The sequence below is a fragment of the Lathyrus oleraceus genome, chromosome 4 (genome assembly GCF_024323335.1).
Source record: "Lathyrus oleraceus cultivar Zhongwan6 chromosome 4, CAAS_Psat_ZW6_1.0, whole genome shotgun sequence".
Classification (NCBI taxonomy): Eukaryota; Viridiplantae; Streptophyta; class Magnoliopsida; order Fabales; family Fabaceae; genus Lathyrus; species Lathyrus oleraceus.
In genome coordinates, this window is record NC_066582.1 from 486,668,802 (window position 1) to 486,686,348 (window position 17,547).

General features: G+C 34.3%; 3 protein-coding genes across 3 annotated transcripts; 2 read left to right on the forward strand and 1 right to left on the reverse strand.

Moving 5' to 3' along the window:
• Positions 1-261: 261 nt before the first annotated feature.
• LOC127076486 (protein SAWADEE HOMEODOMAIN HOMOLOG 1) lies at positions 262-7,115 on the forward strand. Its single transcript, XM_051018151.1, has 9 exons — positions 262-497; positions 658-743; positions 942-978; positions 1,076-1,214; positions 2,685-2,748; positions 2,946-2,997; positions 6,229-6,372; positions 6,573-6,692; positions 6,867-7,115. Exons 1-9 carry the CDS (start codon positions 441-443, stop codon positions 6,966-6,968), a joined length of 801 nt encoding a protein of 266 aa, XP_050874108.1. The 5' UTR covers positions 262-440; the 3' UTR covers positions 6,969-7,115.
• A 4,857-nt stretch (positions 7,116-11,972) lies between these two features.
• On the forward strand, positions 11,973-14,092 carry LOC127076487 (protein MAIN-LIKE 1-like). The gene is made up of 4 exons (XM_051018152.1): positions 11,973-12,093; positions 12,343-12,512; positions 12,598-13,272; positions 13,368-14,092. Coding segments are annotated over exons 1-4 (1,509 nt in total). The 5' UTR covers positions 11,973-12,092; the 3' UTR covers positions 14,031-14,092.
• Positions 14,014-14,901, reverse strand: LOC127076488 (uncharacterized). The gene is made up of 2 exons (XM_051018154.1): positions 14,333-14,901; positions 14,014-14,255 (listed from the first exon to the last, which is right to left on the reverse strand). Exons 1-2 carry the CDS (start codon positions 14,633-14,635, stop codon positions 14,115-14,117), a joined length of 444 nt encoding a protein of 147 aa, XP_050874111.1. The 5' UTR covers positions 14,636-14,901; the 3' UTR covers positions 14,014-14,114.
• Between the last annotated feature and the right edge of the window lie 2,646 nt (positions 14,902-17,547).

Consider the following 17,547-nt stretch of genomic DNA (forward strand, 5'->3'; position numbering starts at 1 on the left):
TCATATTCTTTTTTACTTTTTTTTCCACATTTTCTTACAATAATACTCTAAAACTTAATTAAATTAAAATAACAAGTTAAAAATAAATGAAAATGTATAAAAAAATTATTATTTTAAATTCAAACATTATTTAAAGTAACATTTTAAATAAAAAAATAAGCGGTAAAAAAGGGATGTAAACACGTATAAATAAATATATTAAAAATTAACGGTAAAAGTTTAGTTTTTTTTAACGGAAAATCTGTTTACTAAATATATAGTTTCAATATTTATTGACCTCAGCGTACAAGTCCTCGTACCTCTTCAATTTGGTGGTGCAGTCTGAAACTCAACTGCTCGGAAAACTACCGGAGTTGGTTGTCGGCCGTCGGCCGTCGGCACTGGATTCTGCCGCCGTTAGAAACATACAAACACATTCATCTCTCTCACACTTTGAAGCAATGAAAGAGTTAGTAACTTCAAACGAATCACCGTTCCTTAACCTCTCTATGGATGAGGTAATTAATTTCCGTTCTGTATCATACTATTCAAATTCAACTATATGTGTTCTAGACTTAACTTTGAAGCTATCAATATTCTATTTGCTTTCAATTTCATTGCATGCAACGTTTATTAACTAACCCTAGCAATTTCCCTTTTCTTCATCCTTGTTTATAGATACTGGAATTGGAAAGAGCTTATAATGGTGCTAGAGATAAATCACTTGATCAGAGTTTCTGCAAGGAGATTGCTACAAGTTTGAGGTCAATTGAGTTTTTTAGGATTACTAGCACTGTATCAGCACCGACATCTCTGAAAAAATGTGTCAACGTCTAATTATTCAGTTTTTAAAATTATTACTTGTGTCAAAGTGTCATTGTCAGTATTAGTGTCCTTGTTTCTGGTGTGCGTGCTTCGTAGATCACTAGTTTATAACTGATCTACATGCTTTGATTTTGCAGTTCCTTATCAAATAAAAAATCCTTATCATGGGAACAGGTTGGTAATGCTTTTTTCTTTATCTTTTTGACAAATTTTGTAGTATATGAATTGTAGCATGATGTTATGATGATGTATTGGCTGTTATGGGTTTCAGGTGCAGCAGTGGTTTCATAATAAACATAGAGAGTCTACGGGTCTAGTTGCTTCATCACATGAGGGGCTGAATCTTTACGTTGATCTTTCGGATGAATCTTCTTCAAGAAAGGAACATAAGATCTCTCCGAATCCAAAAGGTTGTCCTTTTTTTCTCTTTGGTTTTAATGTTGCTATGAATTCAAAAAAGGAAGATAGAAATAAAACATTGGAACACATTCTCATTTTAATTCTTTGTCACTGTTACCTTTATTGTGTTGTCATTACTTAGCATTCATTTGCTTTAGGTTAAACCCCGTTAGTTCTGACAAAGATGATATGCGGAAACTAAATGGTAAAACTAAATAAGGTTAGAAAATTAGATAGAATGAAAAGAGACTGAATATGCTCTGAATGAATTGCTATTCTATTCACATGTCATAAGTTATAAATAATGATGTTATTAGACTTAGATATTGTCAACTCTGTCAATGTATTATGTGATTATTATTGTGCTAACCAGTGAGTCAGTGATCAAACCACATGAACTAGCTTTTGTTAAATTCGTTAGTTCTATATTAAACTTAGTTATAAATAATTTTGGCTTTTATATCAATGTCATCCTAACCAATGCTGTTAAATAGCCGATATAGTGGCGCTATAGCGTACCAATATTTGGACAAACCGCTATTGTTCCGTGATAGGTAATTTAGTATAAATATTATCTAATAGCTGCTATTTCGGCACTATAGCATTATTGCATATCGGAGTTTTAACAAAGGTCTGCCCCTGATTGAAGACGATATTGTTTTTACTTCAAATCAAGTAACAACAATATTGTACATGTTTTGACTAATTACTATTATACTTTTCAGTTTTCTTCATGCCAAACAACGATTCTTAATTTTTGTTAATGGAAATATAATCATTGAACATCTGCAGTTGTTATACTTAATCATGTTTTCTTTTATTTAGCTGTGCAAATTGTAGATCATAGGTTCATAGAATTCAGTAGCCATGTCCAGTTTGTTTTGAAAAAGTGAGGCACCTGAAGAAAATAATAATAGCATACCAAAAAAGAAATCCTGATAATAGTAGTAATAATGATAATAACTATCACAGTTTTATAAACTACACAAATTTAGCCTATTTTCAGAAAGCAATCGGGAGGAATGATGGCCAATGCAAAATTAATAAATGATGATCAGTATAGTCGGTGCAGATCTGTGGATAAATTATAATTAAAAATTCCACAGTATAATTAGAGTTTCTGATCAGTGTTAGAATCCCAACTGTGGGCTCCTACTTCCTAGCCCACGGCGTAGAAATCTGTGTTAGGAAAATGTTGATGTGGCAGAGTAAGGTAAAGAGTGCTATTTGTGTAAGAGAATCGGGTTATATAGGGACAGTAGAGACGGGAGGGGAATCTTTTGGAGAAGCATTTTCTGTGATAGTTATGGGCAGATAACATCGTTTCTATAGGAGCATGGCTTTGTAAGCATTAGGGATATTCACACTTATCCAGTTATCCTTCTTTTTCAATAATACAAGCAGCTTCATATTTCCAATGATCCCTTTTTTTTCTGCTATTTACTTTTCTGTGATTTCTGTTTCTTAACACATAATGCCAGGTATTAAAGCAGAAGATCTGTCAGAATTGGGTTTTGAATCAATATCTATAAAAGACAAAGCATGGTGAGAAACACAGTTCTGATTAAGCTGCAGTTCTATTTTGAGTTTAGGCATATTGTGCATTGTGGCATTTTTAAATATCTTGGATTACGTGATAATTAGGCATATTGTGCCATTAAGCATTTATTGTTAGATAATTAGTTAGTTAGTTAGACACTGACCCACCATTTGGTGTTTTTTTTCTTCTTTTTCAATTACAGGCATGATGTTGCAATGTTTCTAAACTATAGAGTTTTAAGCACAGGCGAACTTGTAAGTTTCTTTTGTATTTTTTTTTGTTAAGAAACTGAATTGTTGTTTTGAATTTCTAATTAGTAAAGGAGCAATAGTTCCTTTCATGCCTGCAACACTCTTTATTTTACTTAAAATACCCATCTTTATATTTACTTCTTTTTTGTGCTTAAATAATGGCGGCTGACTATTAAGCTTTTTTTTTTTTGCATTTGAATTTGGTTTTGAATTGTGCATGTTAGGCTGCCATAGTGTATATAAACTATTTTGTCGCTCTCAACATAGTGAGTTAAACTATCTGTTGAATTTAACCACTAGTATTGATAGTAGACAAATCTTGCAACATAGTAGTTTACAAAAAATAATGTGATGCTAGTTATAATCTTTTGGCTGTGTACACCACAATTTACATCCCTCAACATCTGACTCATGGCCAAGGGCACTTCAAACAGCTTTAGGTTCTAGTTTTCTATTAACAACATGAACATATGTAGGACAACTGAAAATTTTCAAATCAGAATAGGAGGGCAGTTTGTTGCCTCCCATGCACAGTTCGGTTGGAGGTGTGTGGAGGTAAAGTTTGTGTTTTAAGATGTGGGTCTGTTTTTTATCTTACTGTGTTCCTTTGATAGGTGAATGGGAGTTGTAATCCTTGCTTAGTGTCACATCTCGAGGCTGGGTATTAATTCATTAATATATGTTTAATTTTCTGATGAAAATAAAATATAGAATAACCAGCAGGAGAACCAGAACATACCTCAAGTTGGTTTTTTTTGTCAATAGTACTTGAGGGAAGCTGATTATGAGAAAACAAGTTGAACTTGTGGCTGCTTCAGCCCAAAGTGATTTCCCCAAACAAGCATAAGAAATCATGCATCTAAATTTTTTCACTATAGTAGTCATGTCTATCTGTAGTAGAAAAAATTGTGGAGAATAGACTTCGGTGGTTTGGACTAGAGCCGTCAATTTAGAGGGTCGGGGTCTAACTTTTAAGGCCCCAAAAATATAGGGGGTCCAAAATTCTAAAAATAAATGAGCCCCAAAATATATAGGCCCCCTAAACTAAAGGCCCATAAAATTCAAATAAAGTCTTAAGGCCCCATCATTTTTTAATGTTCACTTTTTAAAGAAAAAAAATTGACTTTTTAAAAAAAAAAAATTATTTTATTATTTTATTTTCATAAAAATCATTTTTTTCAAAAAATATCAACTTTTTTATTTTAGGAAAAATTTGATTTTGTTTCAAATAAAATTAAACTTTTTTATTTAAAAAAATCGATTTAATTTTTTGGAAAAAATCGATTTTTTTTATTTTAGAAAAAACTTTGACTTTTTTTTCCTAAAAAAGTCAGTTTTTTTTTTATTTTCGAAAAAATTCGGGTTTTTTTTCAAAAACAAATCACCTTTTTTTTTCAAAAAAATCATCTTTTTTTATATATAAAAAAAATTGATTTTTTTTTTCAAAAAAAATCATATTTTTTACTTTCAGGAAAAATCGACTTTTTTCTCGAAAAAAATCGATTGTTTATTTTCAAAATAAAATTGATATTTTTTTTCGAAAAAAATATTTTTTTCTTTTAAAAAAGAATTGACTTTTTTTTCGAAAAAAATTGATTTTTTATTTTTAAAGAAAAACCGCCTTTCTCATTTTAAAAAATTAATCAGTTTTTTTTACGAAAAAAATTTATTTATTCATTTTTCAAAAATATCAATTTTTTTTAAAAAAACTAAAATTTTAATACTTTAAAAAAATCGATTATGTTTATTTTTTAAAAAAAATGTTTTTTTTTAATTTTGAAAAAATAAGGTTTTTTTCGAAAAAAAGTAGTTTTCAAAAATATTTATTTAAAAAAATAAAATATGTTGTTTTAAATAAATTATATTTTGAGCCCCTCATTTAGGCCCTTTAAAAAACAAAAATATGAGGGGCTTAAAAATAAGGGGCCAAAGAGTTATTGATTTAGTAGGGGGCCTAAAAAAATGGGGCCAAATAGGGGTCTAATTGTTAGGGCTTTATCATTTAGGGCTTTTTTGACCCCTCTAGTTTGGACATGTAGAGGGAAGATTTTTAGATAGAACATTATGGCGGAAGTTGATCCATGTAGCCGGCCCCACTTAGTGGGACAAGGCTTGGTTGTTGTTGTATAGTCATGTTCATCTGGTCTGCCATGCCATTTTGTTGGGGAATACAACAAATTTTATGATGCCTTTCAATTCATTAAGCCCCTGCATTACGCATCAAACTCTAGATGGTCCCAAAGATCATAGTGCTGATAGTCAAGTGTTCCCCTAGTGTTATGTATGCTTTTGGCGAATCTGACTCGTTTCTTCTTCCCAAAAATGCAATGTTACAAAACTTCAACTGACTAATACTTTGACCATCAAGAATTCCTTTCGTGCTCAACTCAGGCACTCCATTTTCGCTCATACTCAAGACACAAATGTGGCAGTTTAGTAACATTGTCAAATAGTACTAGGGAGATGATATGAGCTTGTCTTCAAGAGAAGGCATTCTAAAATGCAAAAAAAAAAACAAATAGTACTATGAATAAGAGTACTTATAAAACTAACCCAAAATCCCAAAAACATTAGAAGTCCATATCAGAAAAAAAATTATTCTTGAGTTTGGACACGCCTTAGCAGGAGGAATTGGAGTTGCACGGGTCGAACTCACGTTATACGGGGACATGCATTGGCCAAAGTGCACTTCTGGAAGGCTTGTGCTGAATAGTGTGATTCTACAAGCAGAAGAGCTCACTTTCTTAGGCAAGGGCATACCTATTACAAAAGCATGAGACCTTCATCAAATGGCGCCATCTCACAACCTTTCTTGGATGGACCAGTAGTTCAGGTCCTCAACTCTAACATTGTAAGATAGGGGAGTCTAGAAACTCGAGGCAAGAACCTTCGAATGTGCTCACTTTAGTGAGAAACTAAGTTGTGGAAATGAAAAATGAATATTGAATTATTGTCCCACTAAATTCATAAGTTATTTGAATGCTGAAGTTTACTTTTCATTTTAGTGAGACACTTTGTTTCCAATATGATTTTCAAAACTATAGTTTGGCATACTTCCATTCATTTAAAAACAGTGGAAAAGTCAAGAATTATTCTGCAACCTATATTTGTATTCATGTGAACAGTGTAAGTTATCCTGCTGTCTTATGATGGTTGTTCTGACTTAGAGATGCTCTTTTTGTATATTATGGGCAACCAATCGAAGCTAATGTATCTTTTCACACATGATTTAAGGAAGCTCGTGTACGATATCATGGATTCGGTAAGGAGGAAGATGAATGGGTTAATGTGAAAGATGGGGTGCGAGAGAGATCCATCCCACTGGAAGCTTCCGAGTGTCACAAGTTGAAGGAAGGACATCTTGTACTATGTTTCCTGGTAATGGATTCCAAACTTTTATTTGTACTACATAAATATAATGGGTGTCTAGTCGTCACATGATTGATGCCGTATTTGTGCGCACGATCAAATTCTTTTTGCACCGCTAACATCTAGATGAATATTTTTTTCTGCTTTGAACTAATCCATAAATACCCTAACCATTGATACTCTTTTGACTCTCCATTGTTTTTTCACAGGTAAAATCTGATTATGCCCTCTACTGTGATGCCCGAGTTTTGAAAGTCGAGAGGAGGGTACATGATAGCAAAGAGTGTACCTGCACCTTCACTGTCCGGTTTTACCATGACATGTCTGAGGTGATCTTTGATATCTTTCCTTCTTTTTAGCTAAAATTATTCCATGTCATCAATATCCTTGCTAGCTAAAATTATCTCATGTCATCAATATCCTTGCTATTACCTTCGTTAGTTGTTAGGTAAATCCTTGGATGTTACCTTTACCTGATGTTGATTCCTACGTGTCTTTGGCAGGAAGACGTTCGTTGGGACAGTTTGTGCTGTAGACCGACACAAGAAGAAGCTGAGGTCCCCTTAGAACCTTTCATGAATCCCATAGCGACTTTGTGGGGATGAAAAAACAATTAAGGTTTCATATCTCCCTTTTCTTTTTGGGAACTATATTTCTTGTCTCCTACCATGTAAGATAATAAAAATTTGAATATTGAGGCTGAAATAAATTATTTGACAAAGTTTAATTTAGCAAAAAAAATTCTCTGATTACATGTCTTTTAAACATGTTATATTGATATTTTTTCCTTCTAGATCCTTTGTCTGTCAATCGGAACGTTACAAAGTTGATTATCTTTCTTCTATCTTATAATAAGTGTCTTATTTAAGTTTTGCACGGTTGATTCTAATGATAAAATTAATATTATTTACTAAAATATTTTTATTTATTATAGTTAGCGGAATAATTGAAAAGAGTGGAAAAAAATAATAAATCTTGTATTGATATTTTAAAGATATATTTATTTTGAGATATAAAAAAAATGTAAATTAGACATTTTTATGAGTATAAAGTTAGAAAGAGAATATACAGTATTTGATTGAATAAACCAAAATGCAAATGCATTCACCTGAAATTAATTTTTTTGATGGACAGAAAAAAAGACAATTGCAGGCCAAAGCCAAAACTTAGGATGAAACTTTGGTAAGATATTAAACAATAGGTTGCATATGAGAACATTAATTTTTTAACTTAGTAATCTCTTGTAGAAGTTAGATGGAATTTTGAATGTAATAGTGTACTCTCCTCTGCAAGTATGAGAATATTAGTACATGATAAGTTAAATAATTTGTAAAATTATTTAAAGGTTCTTTAAATTATTTTTTTTTAACATATTGGTCTTTTAATCTTTGTTTAACAACTTGATCATTTAAGTTATCAAATATGTGTACTGTTATCCTTTTTTAATATAGTGAATGTGTTAATTATGGATGCAGTTATTTTTAATGGTATAAAAATGATATAGTGCAAACAGAAATACCACACATACATCTATAAATGTTCAAAATATGAGAAAAAAAAATGAAGAAATCACCGTTAAGGACCGAATTGTTATAAAAAAATTTTAAAAGACTAATGAGTTGAAACAAAATAATTTAAAGGAGCTCTAATTTCTAATATGATTGTGCCAAAATAATTCCATTATTATCGTGATATTATCTTAGTGTAAAGATATGCTTAATGTTAAACTTGTTATTTTATCATTAAAAAAATACTTGTGATTTTATCATTTGTTGGAAGCAAAGTTTGTGAAATTTTTACTCAACTAATCCACTTTTTCAAAAAAAAATCTCAAAATAATCCATTTTTTAGATTAATTCTCAAACTACCTCACTTTGAAGAGGTGGTGCCAGATGAATTAGCGTTTGTTCTCTAAGTTAAAGAGGTGATGTCAATTGGATTGGCTTATGCATATGGTGTTGACAATCTAATTGGCGTCCATGTGTAAAAAATGAGAGGAGGCCTCAATTGGTCTGACGTCTTGGTATATTGCGTAATTTTTTAAAAAAAAACAATGTACGTTTTAGATAAAAGTCGAAATCGGACCAATTGATATTAATATTAATATGCGTTTACATACGAATATCATAAAGACTAATGTTGTTGATCTGGACAACCTAACCGACCTCTGGTACCACATCCCCTAACTACCCGAACGCGTGGTCATAACCCACGTTGATGATTCACCCAATGTGTTTGAGGATTTAGGACCTAGGAACATCACTACCACCTGCAATGAAGTGCTACCGTCATAATTGAGTTCGTGACCCATGCCAGAGTAGTTGGGCTGTGTTTGAGTTATTGGAGGGCGACCAGGACAATTGAAGGGAGACGATGGTTGTTGCTGAAGGAGAATTGCGGTCCAAAACGCAGCGGAAATTAAAATTTTCTCCTTTAGAGATCCTTACGAATGGTCATGATCAGTGATAGAATATTTACCTCTTGTGACGATTGAAACTTTTGGTGCAGATCTCTTGTGACGATCAAAACCTTTGATGCAGATCCACGGAGCGATCATGAACGTTGAACGATGACAACGTCTCTACTCAGTCCACACGAACGGATTCCTTCAATCTCAGTGCTAGCTAGTACGAATGAAGGCTTTGAGTGAGAGAGAGAGAGAGAGAGAGAGAGAGAGAACGAGAGAGAGAACGAAAATAATGCAACCGCAATGAATGCTTCTGCACAAGGGTTCTATTTATAGAACCACTTGTGTGGGCTTCAAGCTAAAAGGCCCACTTAAGTGTATTTTGGCCCATATCTTCTAATATGCCCAAAATCACTTAAGCCCATGGTACCTTACCATATTTCGTATTCTACTCAAGTACACCGTACCTTACGATGTTCTATAATTCACTTAAGGGCACCGTATCTTACGGTATTCCTTAGTTACTCTATCTCTCATCAATCCGTCCTTTGTGTGTGACCCTGTAGGTTTTCGTGACGTTGGCAATTATATTAAATCACGCATTTAACATAATAAACAGTGAGCGGTATCTACCAACACATCACTGCTACCCAAGACACGAAAATGTCATGTGATCTGACAAAACCTTCTGTGATAATACTTATGTGTATAATTACCCTTTTGCCCTTATGTCTATATTGAACACAAGGCATAGACCGTGTCATTCTTGTCCAGTTCAATATTGGGCCCATAGACATTTATCCTGTTATGCAGGATGGGCAAATTCCATCTAGGTCACTCATGTCCCTCAGCATGCTTCGTGGAGTACCCATCAACTGTCTTTATGGTTATCCAGTTACGGACAACGTTGGATCAGCAATAAAACACTCGACTCTACATCTAGGGTCCATAGTGATTTCAGATCGAAGAGTGGTATACACCATTATCACCATGAGAATAACTTATGACAATTTGCATAACTTTCTATATAGTATTCTCATAGCGGGTCAATCCGGTATAAATATTACTCCTAATATTCATACCTATGTTTAAGACTTGATAACTCTTTATCCATGATCCATGAGATGTGATCATCAGTCTACAAACATAGTAGTCTTAATGCTTTAATGTTATCCCACTTCACACTAAAGCTCGACTACGGATACTTTAAGAATAGTGTCCTTATGTTTAATGTGTTCTCATGATTAAGTCACACTTAATACATTAAACGGACTAGCTATTCTAGGGACTTTATTAAACAAACGTAATAAAGAAAAACCTTTTATTATTCGATACAAGTACCAAAAGTATTGGCTTCTAGGGCTTACACCAACAGTTGCATCATCCATTGTGTATGCTTCACTTGCCTGGTCAAGATCCATTTAAGGCCCACTTGTTCATGGTCTATTATGGAGATTTCTTTGATATGTTTAGCATTCACTTCTTGGCCTTACATGTTCATCTTTTGCTTGTCTATGTTCATTGGTTCAAGCCCATTTCCATGGCATCACAACTTCCACTTGATTCAATTCATCCCTAGCATTGCATCTGATCATATCTCCATGCTTAGTCCATGTCTAACCTATTTCATCTGGCCAATGTCATTCATGTCATTTGCATTGCCATTGTTGTTTGGTCCATAAATCTTTGATTATGACCTAGTTCATTGTACATCTTGGGCCTTGCTAGAGTTTTTGTTTCATGCTTGGCATTGTTCATCAAAGTTATGGTCATGTCCATTGATTCATGATTAGGTATTCGTCAAGTTCATCACTTAGTCTATTCCATGTCATTTTCATTAGTGTTTGGTCCATGAATCGTTGGATAGGTCCTAATCATTATCCATTTTGGTCCTTAGATCTTAATTCATTCAAAATTTGTGTCCATTGATTCATGTTATTCATGTTCATTCATTTCAATATCTTTCATATCCATACAATTCATTTCAAACAGTCAATGCATTCAAATATCAAATATCATTTTATACAATCACATTCAAAGTCCATACATGTACAAAGACTACAAAATTGACCATTTATACAATAATTGACTTTTTGCGCGACAACCACAACATTTAAAAATAACATTTCTAACTGATTACAACAATCAAACTGATATCACTTCCATAAAATCCTTATCATTTTTTACTCACACTCATCCACATAAGGCCTCGAGTCTCTCAATACTTCTATTTTTTTTGCCTTTAGGTATGTTCCTGTCTAACCAACGAACTAATTCGCATCAACGTGGATTAGGGCAACACGTTCGGGTAGCTAAGGGATGTGGTACCATAGGTTGGTTAGGTCATCCCGGTCAACGACATTAATCTTTATGGTATTCGTATGTAAACACATATTAATATTAATATCAATTGATCTGATTTTGACTTTTATCTTAAACGGTACATTTTTTATTTATAAAAATGATATAATATACAGAGGCGTCAGACCAATTGACACCTCCTCTCCTAAAAATGATATAAAAAAAGGAAGAATAAGTTTGAAAGATCGGGGTTTAAAAACTTATTTATTTTTATGACAAAATTTCTAACTTTAAAGAAAATATCATATTGAAAAAAATATTGAATAGGGTTTTGGAGAATTTTAGAAGAGGGTTTTGAAAAAAAAAAATGGGAGGGATTAGATAAACCTTTCAATTCAATCTATGATAATAGTTTAATTATAAAAGATATAGTAATAACAAGGATTTATTTATTATTTTACACAAGTTTTCTTTTAAAAATAATCAAAAAGTGCTATCTTTTTTTCTTTAACCATCTCCTTTCAAATTTCTTAATTCTTTTCTTTTTCAAATTATCAAACAAAACTTTATAAAATTGCGGATATTAATTGCAAGTCAAGTGGTCATTGACAATATAGAGAGAGGGAAATCTAGATTGAAAAAGTTAGTAACAACTCTGATCCAATATACATAACATATCATTTAGGTCAAAGAGGCTGTTGAGGCAAAGGAATTTGTAGAAATAAGAAACCTTGAAATGAATGTTGTTAAAGAGGGAAAATAAGCTCCTAGGATCGACAAAAGTGAGACTTTTTGCAAGTTTGCCTTCTCTGGACTTTCTATGTCAAATCCAAAAACAGAAAATTTTACCCTATACCCCTACAATTGTACCCATACCCCTACATTTAAATTTTTTTGACCAAAATACCCTCATATAAATAGGGTATATTTTCCGTTTCAAATTTTTTTTACCATTTTCGTTGAAGACTTCCGGAGAAGAAAATTTTTTGGCGTTTTTGCATTGTATACCGGAACACTTAAGAGTAAGTCTTCCGGTTTGAAAAGTGTATACCGGAACACTTCTCTAAAGTGTTCCGGTTTGTTGTTTTTATGGACACTGAACCGGAAGTCTTCTAGAAAGTCTTCCGGTTTGTATACTTGTATACCGGAACACTTTCTTCAAGTCTTCCGGTTTGGATGATGTGTACCGGAACTCTTCTTTGAAGTGTTCCGGTACGTAATTTTTTTTTTTTTTTTTTTTTTAATTATTTTTTTTTACATTATTTTTGCAGTGGTTCGAAGAAGAGGTGCAGATGGCCGGATTCCAGTCCGCACGTTAGACCGGGGTGCATCTTCATCTGCAGCTGCAGCTGAGCCGACTGGATATCCAGGAGGGTCGTACGATACATCGCTTTTGGTGAAGTACGAGCATCATGTTGCTCGACATATATGGTTCGGTGAGGTAAGTAAACGGACTATATTTGAAAATGAATAATAGTTGAATATTTTATAATTTGTTTTCTAATATGTGTTTTAATTGTTTTTAGGAAAGAGGACCAAAGAAAGAGTTGAAGATTGCCGGACATGGACTGAAGTTGAATTCTAGGGTTCCATTGGCTCTTCCACCACAGATGGAGAGTTGGGTATCTAGATCCGGTTTAGCTTCACTGCAGAGAACGAGTCTGAACAAGATAGACACAAATCTTGTCTCTGCATTTGTGGAAAGATGGCATCTAGAGACATCTTCATTTCACATGCCGTTTGGTGAAATGAGCATTACTTTAGATGATGTCGCATGTCTACTTCACTTGCCCATTAGGGGTATCTTTTGGAGTCCTCAGGATGTGACTGAAGAGCTAGCTGTTGAACTTGTTGTTGACTACCTAGGAGTGTCACAGAGTCAGGCACAGTCACATGTTCGGAGCTGCAGGGGGTCGTATTACAAGTTGGAGTGGTTATATGATATATTCGTACATCATAGGGCTGCTTCCAGCTGGGCATATGCGACTAGAGCATATCTATTGATGTTGGTGGGTTCCACCATATTTGCTGATAAGACCTTTACACTTGTAGAGGCACGATACCTCCTCCTGTTTAGGGACTTGGATGGATGTTCAGGATATAGTTGGGGAGCAGCTGCACTAGTTACCCTCTACCGATATCTTGGAGATGCGTCCATGTACAGTTGCAAACAGCTAGGTGGATATCCTACTCTCCTACAGGTATATAATTTAATTTTGTTAATTAAGTGTTGGATTCATTTTAAAAATATTGTAACGTAATTTGTTTTATTTATTATGTTTTTATTTTGTAACAGTGTTGGATTCACGAGTATTTTCCAACTGTTGGAAAAAGAGGGGAGAATTGGAATCCTGCTGGAAACTGTGGTCTTCCCCGAGCGATGAGATGGTCATATAGACAGGGAGTCCTGAAGGTCGATGATTTACGACCTATTTTGGACGAGCTGACACCTACCGACGTCATCTGGCGACCATTTGAGGATCATAGAGCATGGCGTGTATTTGATGAGATATGTCTTTACAGGGGCTGTTTGAAGTGGGGTGAAACAGTTGTTCCATACTTGCCTGATAGATGTTTACGTCAGTTCGGGTATAGGCAGTATGTTCCATCCCCACCTCTGGATTGTATGATGGCGACGGATATTGATGTTGATTGGATCAGTTACCATCAGAGTGTTGTCGATGTGATCGGTTCATCTTCCGTGGCCACCACTCCATCTGAGGTAGTAGACGGTTATCTGGAGTGGTATTATCGTGTTTCCCATCCACGGTTGGTCCCTCCCCATCGTGACGCTCCTAGAGAGGTACCCGTTCCTGTATATGACGCCGGGCCATCTGATCCTGATTGGGCTCGTGTATCTACATTGATTCGTCGCTATCTGAGACAGGTTAATGCTGAAGAGGAAGATCCACAGTTTTCTGATTTATTTGAAGCTTTGCATATTTCTCGTTCACATTGATTATATGTATTAAGCTTTGAATATAATAGACATAATAATATAGATTTCATGTTTTGATTACATATTTATGTTTTGATTACATAATCATGCTAATACAGGTGTAAGTAATTGCCAATGTTGCATACGTCCTGCAAATCCTAGCATCCAAGTAGTTGCTATATGAGAACGAAATTTCTTCCAATCTAATGTGACCGGTGGCAATGGAAACCCCTCTTTCATGTTAACCTGATAAAGTAAAATAATTAAAAGATTAAGTCATATAACATAAAATAATTAAAAGATTAAGTCATATAAATACATACCTGAACCCAATGATTCTGGTTAACAAAACCAATGCAATAAATAGAGACATTTGGTGAATGTGAACTTGTCATCGGAAAGAAAGTGATGCACGGATTGCCTAAACAGACAAGTACAACATTATAACGATTGGCTATCAAGTAACCCATATCTGGTAGACTCATCCATTTTTCAGGTGGCTGTGAACCAAACGATTCTATCATCAAAGATTCTCTCACAGCTGACAACCGATTAGAAAATAACTTGTCATACAAAGTTGACCTATCCTTGTCTATTAATTCCAACCCCAACTCTCTGCGAACCATTGACCAACCATCCTCACCATATCCATGCAATGATGCAATGACTCTAAATCCACAATTACCATCTGATTCAACATTAACTACATCTTCAATGTATGACCTAATATGATTAGGAAATTGAACAATGAATTGTGGTTGCTTCTTTGATAATTTGATCTTCTTCGAAGTCTGTGATGGTTGAGATTGCCTTTGTGAAGATTGAGATGCCTTATCAACATACTCATGATACGAAGGGTCCCTATAAACATCATAATCTGCTGGTTTTTTCCCTTTCTTCTTCGCTCCTCCTTTGGTTTTTATTTTCTCAGGTGGTGGACACAATGTTGTCATTGTTGGGTATGCTAGTTCACATACCCTACTCCTTAATGCCCTTTTCCCAACAACATCTAATGACCTAAATCGTCTCCACAACTCATCCATTGCAGCTGTCATATCCACCTCTGATCCATCATCTTCACCTATCTCTAACTCAACTTCCATAGTTAGTTTCCTCCAATGAACATGAACAGCATCAATGGGTATCGGTATACCACCTACTCTGTATCTTCCTAACTCACAAGCACAAGGTAACCCATAAGATGTTCTAAGAGTACAACCACATATTTGCCTGTTAGTTCCAACATAATCAACTCTCAATAACTCTTCAGCAATACGTCTCAAAGCAGCTCGAGATACGGAACCACGCAAATAACCATAAAAGGGACTTACGTGCGCGTTCTCAACTTCGTAAAAACTCTTTTGAAATGAAGCTCTAATGTTTCCCAGTTGTAACCTCAAGTTGTTATTCATGGCTTCCCAACATTTGACCATGTCACCTATACTGTTTCCTAACATCTGCTTTAACTTCCAATGAGCAGATTCAACCCTAAAAATATCAGATATAAAAAATACCATTAGATATTGAAAATATCAAGTATTAAAAATATCAGATATTGAAAATAACACATCAAAAAACATAAAAAAAAAATCAAATATAAAATTATAAGACGTACCGATTAGTCGTTGTGTTACCCAAATGTAGGACTCGATTAATCCATGCTCCAACAAATCTATGCCTATGTGGAGTCAACCATGTGTCTTTCACATAATTAATAAATCCACTATAATCAACACATGCTTGCTCAAGTTGATGCAACCGCTGACCATACTCAACCTCATCACTAGCCCAGACAACTTCCATCCATAATGTGTCTATCGTCTTTTGCAGGTCATTCACCACATGTTGTTTGCATTTGGCACCAACGTTTTTGTTAATGTGAAATCTACATAGCAAATTAATCGAGTTGGGAAACACAACTTCAATTGCTTTCATCAAAGCAAGATCTCTATCTGTCAAAATCACTTGTGGACACATGTCTTTCTTCACAAACAACTCTTTTAATTTCTCCAATACCCAGCAAAAATTCTCTGTTTGCTCAGACTCCATATATGCAAATCCAACAGCAAAAGTCAACTCAGTCGATGTCATGCCAACAATTTCAAACAAAGGTTGTCTATATTTGTTTGTCTTGTAGGTGCTATCCATAACTAACACAATCGGAAATATATTCAACAACTTCACTGAATCAGGATGTGCCCAAAATATCTCTCTCACCACTTCCGAGTCATCCTTTTTTCTACTCCAATACACATATCCTGCATCCTCAATAAGCTTAAACAGATGTTGTATCTCACTCCTTGGACCTCTTATCTCTTTTTCTATCACACTCTTATGCTTGTATACTTGCGTAATACGAGTGACATTCTCAGGAAACTTGTCTTGCAAGGAAAGCAAAATGTTTCTAGGTGCTACATGTCTCTTTGCCAAATCAGCGACATGTTGCTTCTCATTTGTGGTCAACCTACCAATAAACGAATGACCTTCTAATCTATCAGGTAAACCATGATTATGTAACCCACATTTTACATCAATCTTCCAACCAGATCCATCTTTCGCCGGAGTCGACCTGATTTTAAATGGACATCCACATTTCTTGGACGCACTTTGGGTACCACTATCACTAATCTTGTGTTTCCCACCTTTATCACAGCCAAATATTATTTTGTTACTTCTCCCTCTCTTCCCCGTTTCAGTATCTGAACGACTGATAATAACAGTTACTTTATTGTCGATTCCAACCTCTTTAATCCATCTGATAACCTCTTCTCGTGTACCAAATCTTTCCGTCGTCATAAACGCATCAGTAGTATCTACACATATTTTGGGAAGATTTCCATTTCTGTAAAAAAAAAAATTAAAAAAATTTAAAAAAAAAAAAAAAATTTAAAAAAAAAAAAAAAAACACGTACCGGAAGACTTAAAGAAAGACTTCCGGTACACAAAAAAAGCAAACCGGAACACTTCTCCAAAGAGTTCCGGTATGCAATTTTTTTTTGAAAATTTTTTTATGTGAACCGGAACTCTTTCCTTAAGTGTTCCGGTTTGCTTTTTTTTGTGTTTCGGAAGTCTTCCCAAAAGTCTTCCGGTTTGGAAAAATACATACCGGAAGTCTTTTTGCAAGTGTTCCGGTGCGAGGGGTGTGAAAGTGTAATTTTTGGAATTTTCAACTGAATGGTAAAAATGAAATGGTAAATTGGTTAAAACCAATTAAGGGTAAAATGGGAATTTTTAAATTTTTGTAGGGGTATGGGATTAATTGTAGGGGTACAAGGTAAAATTTTCCCAAAAACAATAGGCAATCTTAGAAATGACCTGAAGGCCTACTTTAATATTAGATCTCGTAAATGCTTTTTGATCATCAACCTAATGACAAAAAAAATGGCAATTTCTTTTCACACTTTTATAGATTTTCCCAAAATTTTGAGAAAAAGTTAAAAGTGCCCCCAATTTTCGAAGATGCATTTTCAAATGTGATGTTTCCTTATTTTTCCAAAATCTATTTCGGAGATCCATCTTCTAATTTGTTTTAGGGTTT